This window comes from Eriocheir sinensis, chromosome 58 (assembly GCF_024679095.1).
Source record: "Eriocheir sinensis breed Jianghai 21 chromosome 58, ASM2467909v1, whole genome shotgun sequence".
NCBI lineage: Eukaryota > Metazoa > Arthropoda > Malacostraca > Decapoda > Varunidae > Eriocheir > Eriocheir sinensis.
The window spans coordinates 11850188-11861853 of record NC_066566.1 but is presented as its reverse complement, the minus strand read 5'-3'; the positions used below and the strand labels follow the sequence as shown (position 1 = coordinate 11861853).

The window sequence follows — 11666 nt, the reverse complement described above, 5'->3', positions numbered from 1 at the left end:
GTCAGTTTCAAGCTGTCTTCAAGGTAGCAGAGAGTCTAGGTGACGATGATGTGCATGCTCCTGATGTGTACTATCACAGGGCATGCAGAAGTGCCTTTACCCACAAGAAGACTCTGGCTAGGTTGAGAAAATGAAGTCCTGGAAAGCCATTAAGCAATGTACTCAATGACATACAGGACAACTTCGAGCTACCCAGAAAGATGGCTCGTGGATCCATGTTCTCAACCAAAACAACCAGTGTATGACAGGATTTGCATAGCATTTTGCAAAAAGCAGGACAAATACAGAAAAGGCATTCACACAAGGGAGCCTCTTGTGAAATGTGCAGAGTTGCGTTGTGATGAGAGTCCGCAACATAGCAATAAAGAGAAATGATGCTGACATCCTAGCAATTACTTCCAGGGATTTTGTTGCTGCTGAGGCACACTATCATCGTGTTTGCTAGCATCACTACACTTGCAGTGGTTCCTTGCACTCAAATCAGGCAGAATCCACTAACCATGATGACAATCGTATTGTCATGCTGAAAGTGAGGCTTACAAGAAACTGTATGCTTATATCAGGAATACGATCATACCAGAATGCTCTGTTGTAAAACAGTCACATCTGTTAGATAAGCTGATCCAGTTCATGAGAGCAGACGGTAGTGTGACAAATTAAACACTCTACCTAAACACACATCAGTAGAAATCTTGCCAAAGAATTTGGCACTAGCATTTATTCAGTTTCTGATCATGATGGGAAAGTCCTGATATTCCCCGATAGTCTCACCCGGGAAATGCTGGTCAAAGAGAATAGGGCTCTTAGGAAAAAGATATATGATCTTGAAAGATCAAGAGATGGCATTGAAGCCTCATGCCAGGTTGTTGCCAATCAAATCCATCAAGATGTGAAGGATCTCATTCAGGACCAGCCATGGCCACCTCTACCAACAGAGTTGGACGCTTATTCCTCTGTTGTGCCTTCCTCCCTGAAGTCATTGCTGTCTTGTCTCTTACCAGGCAATGATGAAAAGGAACAACAACTCAGAGACTCATTTGCCATGGGTCTAGTGCAGTGGCCCCCAACCTTTTCTTCAAGTGACCCCAATCATGCACCTCTAGACATGACCACGACCCCACTAGTTTAGTTGTAGTGAAGACTCAATACTCGAACGTCTTGGAAGTCGAACTTTTCGATACTCGAACGCAAAAGTTCGACTTGGTACTCGAAAAAATATCTGGTACTCGAACGTCCGCACATGTGGTTGTAACTCTCCTTCCCCGTCGCCGCCGCCGCCGCCGCGGTCGTGAGAACAACAACATTCTCCTGCGTTGTCTGTGGTTTTTCATTTAGAAACTTACAATGGCACCAAAGAGGCTTATTAGTGGTGAAAATAAGCCTAAAAGGAAGAATGTAGTGACGACCATTGAACGGAAAAAGGAGATTACTGATAAATACGAGAATGGAGCAAGAATCACCGATCTTGCAGCTGAGTGTTGTATGGCGAAATCTACAGTAGCCACCATACTGAAGAACAAGGAGGCCATTAAGGGAGCTGATGTGGCGATGGGTGTGAAAAAGCAACTTAAGCGACCTGCGGCAGTGGAAGAAATGGAAAAATTGTTGATGGTGTGGATAAACGAAAGGCAGATGGCTGGTGATTCTATGTCAGAGGCCATAATTTGTGCGAAGGCTAGGCGGCTCCATGGTGATCTTATTTGTGATACTACCTCTGACTCCAGTGAAGATTTTAAAGCTAGTAAGGGGTGGTTTGGGTATTTCAAGAAGAGAACTGGAATTCATTCTGTTGTGAGGCACGGCGAGGCCGCAAGTGCTGACAAAGTTGCCGCCGAGAAGTTTGTGCCTGAATTTAAGAAATTTGTGGATAACGAGCGTTAAGCCCACAACAGGTTTTTAATTGTGATGAGACAGGCCTGTTTTCGAAAAAAAACTACCAAACAGGACCTATATAACAAAGGAAGAGAAGTGTTTGCCAGGACACAAGCCCATGAAAGACAGGCTAACCCTGCTTCTGTGCGCCAATGCTAGCGGCGACTGCAAAATTAAACCGTTGCTGGTGTACCATTCGGAAAACCCCAGGCCATTCAAGAAGAACGGTGTGCAAAAGAGCAAACTCAGTGTGATGTGGAGGGCAAACAAGAAAGCCTGGACAACCAGGCAGTTCTTCACGGAGTGGTTTGTGGAGGTGTTTGCACCTGCAGTGAAGACATACCTAATAGAGAAGAATCTACCGCTCAAGGCCCTCCTGTTGATGGACAATGCCCCTGCACACCCTCCAGGCGTGGAAGAAGAATTGGGTAAGGGGTATAAATTCATCGAAGTGATGTTCCTCCCCCCCAACACCACGCCACTGATCCAACCCATGGACCAGAATGTCATCGCCAGCTTTAAGAAGCTGTACACAAAAGCACTTTTTGAGAGGTGCTTTGCGGTGACTCCTGAAACAGAGCTCATTCTGAGGGAGTTTTGGAAGAATCACTTCAATATCCTCCACTGCCTAAGGCTTATAGATAAAGCCTGGGGTCAAGTTTCTGTGAGGTCCTTGCAGTCTGCCTGGAAAAATCTGTGGCCGACCTGGGAGACAGCCAAGGATTTTGAGGGATTCGAGCCTTCAGTCCAGGAGTCTGCTGTGGTGGAGGACATTGTGTCTCTGGGGAGGGCCATAGGCATTGAGGTGGACAGTGATGATGTGGAGGAGCTGGTGCAAGCACACTCTGAAGACCTCACCACTGACGAGCTGCGTCAACTTCACCAGGAACAGCTGCAGGAGGTAACTGAGGAGCTGTCTTCAGGGGAGGAGGGGAACAGCAAGGAAAGAGTCTCCACTGCAGAGATCAAGAAATATTTGTGGCAGTGGACAGAGTTGGGAAACTTTATGGAGAGGTGCCACCCTGATATTGCTGCCGTACACAGAAACATAAACCAGTTTGATGAAAATTTGATGCAGCATTTCAGAGACATTTTGAAAAAAAGGTAAAGGCAGATCACATTAGACAGATTCTTGTTGAAAAAGGAATCTAGTGAGAGTGCAAGTGTTATTGAGCCACAGCCCTCCACTAGTGGGTCCACAGGAATCACACGAGGAGACGAGTTACCAGACGGTGACTCGTCCTCCGAAAAATAACCTCCCTCCTCCCCTCCTCTTCTACGTTATCCATCACCAGCCTTCACTTACGGTAAGTACAAATCAAAATTAAAAAAAAAATTACATTGAAATTTTTGTAAACTTAAGGTTTTGCTAAGGTTAGAACGAATTACCTGGTTTATAAGCATCGGTAGTCGAACTTTTTGATACTCGAACAGCCATTTGGAACGAATTAAGTTCGAGTATTGAGTCTCCACTGTATATGTGTTATTATAATGTAATAACACCACGTTTGATCTTTAGAGGTCTTGGCGACCCCAGGAAAAATGCCTGGCAAATCCACTTGGGGTCGCGACCCCAAGGTTTGGGAAAGGGGAGTCTAGTGTATGCCATATCTCATGGCAAAGTCAAGACTTCCAAGCACATACTGTTGGCTTTTGCTGTAAAGTCACTTACTGGCAACGTCCAGCTCATCAGAATCCTAAATAGATCCGGTCAGTGTGTCTCCTACAACGTGCAGGAGGGAATTGACACTTCACTGTGCATGTATAAAGTAGAACAGGATGGTGTGGTTCTTCCAGACCAGGTGAAGCCATATGCGCCCACGACTCTAGCCTGGGACAACATCGACAGGCTAGAAGAGACACTGACAGGTTGTGGAACATCTCACAGGGCCAATGGCATTGCAGTGCAGCCTCGGGTGTTTGGTCCTGATCCACCTAGACCAACTCATGATGTGCCAAAGAACAAACAGAGAACCATCTCTATATCTCTGCCAGCTCTGCCAGTCTATGCTGCAGGAACTAGGTGTGGTCCTCCCACTAGATGCTATGTTGAGGCCCAGACAGATGTCTGTGCTGCTTTGTAGAAAAAAAAATTATGGCTGCTATGCAGACTGCACTATGCCACAAATCAGTGTCCATAGCTGGACAGGTTACAACATCTTGGCATCAAACCCTGTGGATGTTGTTCCCAGTGTTGTCAGCTACCTGCCGACCATAAATGCCCCAGCCACCCAGATAGCAACTGTTCATGAGATTCTCATCCAAAGTAAAAGAAGCATGACTTGCCTGCATATGAGATACATGTCAGTGGTCTTCAACCAAGCTCTATACTGCAAATTAACAGATTCTGTGGGCACATAGGGACAGCTTTCCCAATACTGTGCCCAGACTTGGAGTCTTTCACACCATCTGTATATTCTTAGGTGTCACTGGAAAGCGTTTCCGAGATGCAGGCCTCAGGGATGTATGTATTGAATCTGGAACTGTGGCAGAGGGGTCTGTCAATGGTGTTCTGGATGACCATAAGTACAACAGATCTCTGAGATTCCACAAACTCATGTACGAAGCCCTCTTGAGGCTGGTGTGGAATCAGTTTTCCCAGTGGCTCACAGAGAACCATCCTGATGCCCATGATCTAGATACGAGGGGCGGTCAGAAAGTTCTGTAATTCGGTATGTTAGCGCAACCAGTCGTGTCCAGTTGTCTGGTTAGGACAGGTTCCAACATGTTCACAAATATTACCACTCCGCTCCCTCGCTCCCTCCTCAGTCTTAAGGGAGCGACCAGTGGATGCGGTTGGCAAGAGTCGGCAACAATGGACAAGATCGAGTACCATGCAATGATCAAGTTCTTGATAAGAGGGGAAGAGCGCGAAGGAGATCCACGACAGGCTGGTTGCGGTGTACAACGACAATGCCCCTTCATATGCCATACTGGCACAAGGAATTTCGTCATGGCCGTGAGTCCCTTGAAGATGACCCCCGTGTGGGAGGTCCCTCCAAGGCGACCTCTGAAGACACTATTGATCATGTGGAGGCAACGATCATGGAGAATCGGCGAGTAAAGGTGGATGAAATTTCACTGGAGATTGGAATTTCTCATGGAAGCGTTTGCACCATTATTCATCATCACCTGTGCATGAGCAAAGTTTCTGCTCGTTGGGTGCCCTGGAATCTTTCTCTGCATGATCGCCTTCAGCACCTCACAAGTTTGGAGGAACTACTGAGGAACTGCTGACTCTATACAATGTAGACCCAGTGGGATTTGACTCAAGGGTCATGACAGATGATGCAGTGTGAGTTCACCACTGGGACACAGAGACAAAGCTCGAAAGCATAGCCTGGAAACACAAGGGATCCCCGACACCACTCAAATTTCGGACCCAACAATCGGCTGGCAAGATCATGGCCACCATCTTCTGGGACGCCGAGGGGGTGCTGCTGGTGGACTTCCTGCCGCGCGGATCTACGATCATGGGGGAGTACTACGCCGGAGTACTTGGTTGGTTGAGGGTCTATCCGTCAAAAGAGGCAGGGCAAGTTGACCCGTGGTGTCCTCCTCCTCCACAACAACGCTCCGGTCCATAAGGCCCGCCGTGCCCAGGCTGCTCTGAGGGACTGCGGCTTCGAGCAACTCAATCATCCACCCTACAGTCCAGACTTGGCCCCAGTGACTACTTTCTGTTCCACCAGCTCAAGTCCTCATTACAGGGGCGGAGGTTCCACGATGATGATGAGGTCAAGGAGGCTGTGACGATGTGGTTAGAAGAGCAGTTGGAATCCTTCTGGCCAGCAGGAATCCAGAGCCTTCGTGACAAGTGGTTCAAGTGTATTCAAGTCAACGGTAATTACATTGAAAAATGATGTGGTTATCATTTTCGTTCCTCCGTAATAAATACCCAAATTGCAGAACTTTTTTACTTCCCCTCATATATTGCCCCAAGACTTGAATGCCTTTCCTGAGGGTATATCATCATCCACTGTAGAAGAATCACTTGACGGTGCAGTCTTCAGAAATGTCTATCATGCAGTACTTCTGTGAATTCTTGCAATATCTCAGGTCTCAGCACGGTCCACACTGCGATAACTACTGTAAGGCGAGTCAGCCCAACAACGTCGTCCACGGCAACGACAACTTGCACCCATCGGCTACACGCCGCCGCAGGGCCATCTCCTGCCGCAAACGTACCAGTCTTACTGTCCTACCTGCCATAGGCTAGGGACTCACGTGACCGAGTACGCAGTACAGTGTGCCGGTTGCCAGCCCAGCCCAGTACCGCCACGCCAAGCAGTGCTGACACAGCAGCGCCCTGCCCAGTCTCACCCCCCCCCCCACCTGACCTCCAGGGGGGCAGCCAACGCCTTACTCACCCAGTCTCCAGCGCCTTATCCCTTGTTTCCTGTTCTCTTATTTTTTCTTATGTGGAATAGTGCCTACAAGCAAGCTGTTTTACAAGGTACTTAGGTCTTTGTTGTTCTTTTTTACTGTTTTTGCTATTTTCACAGGCAGCCACCATCACCCGGCGGGCAAGCACTAACTCCCTATTGCCCCCCCACCCATCCACCTCCGGCCTGCCATCCACTCCACTACCTTCCAGCTGAGTCCTTTCCTGTTTTGTTTTGTTTTTGGTTTTTTTACCGTTATCTAGTTTTGTAACCCCACCCCTAAAACCATCCTCTTTTCCCATTCACACTTTTCGTTCCTAAAATGTTTCATTAACTAATGTATAAAAAGGACCGGGAACTTCTGGAGGCGTTGTCAAAGAGAGAGACAGCATTTGCGGAAGGGCAAGTACCAGATTCTGACGGGGCTAATTATACAGTTTTGCGAGACGGTAATCGCATGCCTAAAGCAGACCCCGCAATCATACCGGATGAGAACAAACCTGATGCTGCTCCTACAGCGGTCACAATTATTCATGATAACACAAAAGCCCCTCATTTCACTGGGGAGGAGGGTGACATTGATGTTCATACCTTCCTCTGTATCGTAGATGATCTCATCCCAAAACGTCGCTTAATGACCGATGAGGAAAAGATAAACACTCTCCAGGACCTTGTGGATCCCAGTGATTGCGCTGCACGGTTCATCATAATCAGTGATCATTTTACGAGAACAAAATCTTTCAAATCCCTCCGCCAACAGATCATCTCTGTGTTCGTGGCACAGTCAGAGCAAGGCCCAGTCTTCGTTCTTTTCAAGATGGCAGAGGACCTTAGGAACGGTTGGGGGAAGGTTCCCGTTCATTCATCGGCAATTGTGAGCGATGTCATCTTGCAGTTTAGCTCCTCTGCGTGGGAAACGGACCACCAGGCCGTTACCACTGAAAACCTAGGTCTCATCCTGGCTTATTTAGACTTCTTACCGCGCGTTAGCGATAAGATATTCGAGAAACTCAAGGAAGATGACGGCCTCAAGCCCAATTCTATTACACTGGAACATGGAACCCCCTATATTCATGTCCAAGATGATAAAGCCCCAAAACTGGTGCGATCGTTCGCAGCGGGAAGAGCGTCAGGTCGGTCGTCGGAGAGGTCAAAGCCTGACCAGAGGAGACGGGGCAGTTGATCCGGTTCTCCGGACAGGAGGGGGTGTCCCTCACGTTCACCATCTCACTCTCAGAGCCGCAGCAGGTACTCCAACACTCTTCTGCAACTACTGCCGTAAGAAAGGCCACACCTCTTCGAGGTGCTGGCGCAAGGATTCATCCCCCTCATGTTACTGCTCTTACCATAATTCAAGGAGCCATAGCTCGCAGGAGTGCAAGGTGCTCCTGTTATAGTAGGATATCAATGTATTATTATTATTTAATATCACCACGAATTAGGCATACAATTGTCAATGGAAAAACCCCACGACAGATAGATCACGCCACCTTATAGGAATGTCGTCCGTCAGTGTTTACCGTCTCAGTTTTGTATACTTAGCACTCCGATGGTGCGTGGAGGTCACCTTGACATACGTGACCAATTGTAACAATTATTTTCCAACCTGTAACTCGCCACTCCTTCACGAGAGTCCGACTGACACACAACGACAGTCGCTCTCGCTCCGTCGCTTCTTGTACATAAAGGCTACGAATATAATTCGCCTTAAGGAAGCTGAAGTCTTAATCAACACCCTTTAAACGCCCCCCGACAAGCCCGTTACATTTGGTTGGCAGCGGTCACCCCGCGCCTGTGCCTTCGCTACCTCGTTCTCCTCCAAGCCACGAGAACTCACCAACAAAACTCCGGGGACAGGCGTACAAGGGAAGAAGGAGTCAACGCACCTGCCGTCCGCGGCAACGCACCAGCCGTCCGCGGCAACGCACCTGCCGTCCGCGGCAACGCACCAGCCGTCCGCGGCATCTCACAAGGCGCCCACCTACGTGCAACTCACAAGGCGCCAGCTACAAGCATCTCCCAAGTCGCCTCCTACGTGCAACTCACAAGGCGCCAGCTACAAGCATCTCCCAAGTCGCCACCTACGTGCAACTCACAAGGCGCCAGCTACAAGCATCTCAAAAGTCGCCACCTACGTGCAACTCACAAGGCGCCAGCTACAAGCATCTCCCAAGTCGCCACCTACGTGCAACTCACAAGGCGCCAGCTACAAGCATCTCCCAAGTCGCCTCCTACGTGCAACTCACAAGGCGCCAGCTACAAGCATCTCCCAAGTCGCCACCTACGTGCAACTCACAAGGCGCCAGCTACAAGCATCTCACAAGTCGCCACCTACGTGCAACTCACAAGGCGCCAGCTACAAGCATCTCCCAAGTCGCCACCTACGTGCAACTCACAAGGCGCCAGCTACAAGCATCTCACAAGTCGCCACCTACGTGCAACTCACAAGGCGCCATCTACAAGCCTCGAGCACACCAGCTACAAGCAACTCTACAGGCGTCCAGCCTACAAGCCTCGAGCACACCAGCAGCAACTCTGCAGGCGTCCAGCCTACAAGCCTACAAGCCCCGAGCACACCCACAGGCCTACGCAGCCGATAGCGAGGGCCACAATCTACAAGCCGCTCCCCCGCTTCAAGCCAGCACTGCTACGTACCCTGCAAGCCACTCCACGATACGGCAGAGGTATTCACACCTGCAACGAGGAGGCACGCCCCGCTGACCTTGGGACACCCCGCATGCCCCTCGCTCCACAGCTGGCGGCACCACCGCCGCTGCCGGGAGCATCGGCCGAAACCTCTTCCGGCAAACAGTCAGCAGGGGTACCCGCGGACATCTCCCGGTGACTGCAAGCTGTTCCCACTACCGTTTCTTGCAAGGCGTCTTCTCAAGAGGTTACACACCCAAGTCGTCTTGTCTGCCACCGCCGCCCATCTCTTACTATAACAAGGACGACGCGGCCATCATACGTCTGGCGGCAGTGTACCAGCTCCCAGCCGCGCACCGCGGCCGCTCAAATTGCTGGGTCAGCAGTTTTTCAACCTCCATGGCGAGTCCTCCGATGTCAGCCCATCCCTCACCTCTCACCGCCGCTGTGGCCGCGGCCGAGGTTTCCTGACGCGCCTACAACGACTGCACGTCACCCAGGGCATCACAAGCCGTCGCCCTCTCCACTACATCAGCTGATTAATCTTGGTATTTGTGGATATTCCCTTCTTGTCCAAATATGCCGACTCGGCTTATTTTCATTATTGTTCGTGCAGGGGCACGATTTTTTTTATTTCTGTGTTCCTAACACTGTTAATCCGTCATAATTGTGAGAGTAACGTTCATTCGCATACGATATTGATTCTTTCTTATTGTTTGCTAGCGAGTCTATTGAGTATAATGTGATTTCCCTGATCAAAGTTAGTCTTCATCAGTGTGCCCTGCCTCCGTTTTCTTTTCACCGCTCGAGAGAAAACGTGAGCTTCTATGGTATACTCACTTAACATACCCCTTTGTTTATATAGTTATTCTTTCTATATATACCCATATCATTAGGGCATTCCATTATAGCCTTAACTTCTATTACGTCTAAACAGGCACCTTGCTATCCATTCTTTCTTGCCTTTTTAGGGTTTCAACGCAAACTATTCATTCATACACGTTCCGTTTATTGGTTCATATTTACAGCTATCAACATATGCTCCTATTTTGTAAATGATTTACACCATAGTATGACCAAAGACACTCGCTAAACTCGGCGACACTTTTCAACAGTTGGCTCGTCCTTCAAGTGAAGAGGGACTGGAACACGATACCACAACCGGTGAATTTACTAAGGTAATCTTCGGTTCAGGCACTCATTATTTATCAATTACAGGCCGCAGACTTCGTTCACCCCCGGGTTCGTCTGCATACTTACAACCCACTCAAGGTTCAAGGACACCTTCACCGGCATCCCCTCGCACCGGCCGCAGTATTACAGGCTCAAAGTAAGGTCTCTCTCACCTGTAGTTTTTGCAACCAATCAGGACATTCTGAACATTCTTGTTTCGCGAAACGTAGGGAGTCAACACATTCAAGACAGGGCTCAGATAGGAGGTCAGGAGGTTACAGGGGCGGGCATCATTCATCACACAGGAACCCTAGGCCAAACCATCAGCGGAAGGCTGCCTTTTGCCATATCCACGGGAATTGTTTTCATGATTCAGACAGTTGTTCTGCAATACAAAAGGCCAAGGAGGAACAGAAGTACAAGTCCTCAGCGGACAGTAAACCACACTCCTCTTCTCAGAATAAAAAGACATGACTTCGTGACAGCCCCGAGGCGTACATCCAAGTGTCCCTTAAGGAAAATACTAATTGGGAGCAACTTGACTCCGTCATTGCCGCCTTGGGACGGACAAGCATAATTGCCCTCCCTTGCAAGGTGGGCAACACTTCACTCACCTTAGCGGTTGACACAGGTGCCACAGTCAATGTCATATCCGACTCCGCTTACAGGTCACTGACACGACAAGCGAGTGGGGAAAATTGGCCGCTCCAAGAGAACGACCTGAATGTGGTAGGCGTGACGGGCACCACTTTGGGTATCCTTGGGCGAGTACCACTAACAGTCAGCTTACATGAAAAAGTATGTCCTTTTCGGGATTTCTTTTATGTCTCTAGCAGGTTTGCTTTACCTGTGGATGGGATCTTAGGATTGAACGCCATGAAAGACCTGCACATCGCCATAAACCCTGTAAGCAACGCGATCGTGTATCAAGGCCGACGCATACAGGGGATGGTCAATCCATCGCCTCTGTCAACTGTAATCTCACCCTCAGAGGTGGAAAATGACCAACCCACCACAGACTCAGGGGCTGCCACCGCCCAAGTGTCCCCTCTTACGGTCAAACCACACGAAACCATTGCAGACTTGTGGCGGACCGTAACGGCAGTCGTAGAAGGTCCTCATATAGTTCCGGATCGTGCTGCAAAACTTGTTAAAATCCGTTTGCCTAACGCCCCTCCGGCGGGCAGTGATGTGTGTATCGACGGAGTTCCTCAAGTACACACCGTGACTGTGGAGGTAACTCTTGCAACAGTCAAGGAGGGAGGTTTTGCAGAGGCATTGGTAATAAACACGTCTGGATCCCCTGTATCCTTAAAACACGGTGTTCGATTATGCCAGTGTCTAGTGTATGGGAGAAATGTCGCCCCGGAACCAGCTGAATACCCTTCAGCCCAAGTCTCAGGCATAACCTCGGCGTGTCAGGCTTCTCCCGAACAAGACACAGCTAATTTAGAGGCATTCCTAAAAGTTGCACACTATTCCGAAATTAAGCCAACCTTAGTCCAGCTTCTGGAACATTATCGGGGGGCGCTTGCTCTACCAGGCGAGCCGCTTGGAGTTACGCAGTGTGCTGAACACCACATTAAGTTA

General features: G+C 49.2%; 1 protein-coding gene across 1 annotated transcript; it reads left to right on the top strand.

Annotated features, from left to right (window-relative positions):
- Positions 1-1990: 1990 nt before the first annotated feature.
- On the top strand, positions 1991-4124 carry LOC126984995 (tigger transposable element-derived protein 1-like). The gene is made up of 3 exons (XM_050839223.1): positions 1991-2773; positions 3609-3895; positions 4100-4124. Exons 1-3 carry the CDS (start codon positions 1991-1993, stop codon positions 4122-4124), a joined length of 1095 nt encoding a protein of 364 aa, XP_050695180.1.
- The last annotated feature ends 7542 nt before the right edge of the window (positions 4125-11666 follow it).

Coding starts and splice junctions, on each gene's coding strand:
- LOC126984995 (XM_050839223.1), top strand. CDS start 1,991: ATGAAAGACAGGCTAACCCTGCTTCTGTGCGCCAATGCTAGCGGCGAC. Junction 2,774..3,608: donor ACCAGGAACAGCTGCAGGAG/GTAACTGAGGAG, acceptor TACAACGTGCAG/GAGGGAATTGACACTTCACT. Junction 3,896..4,099: donor GTCTATGCTGCAGGAACTAG/GTGTGGTCCTCC, acceptor TAAATGCCCCAG/CCACCCAGATAGCAACTGTT.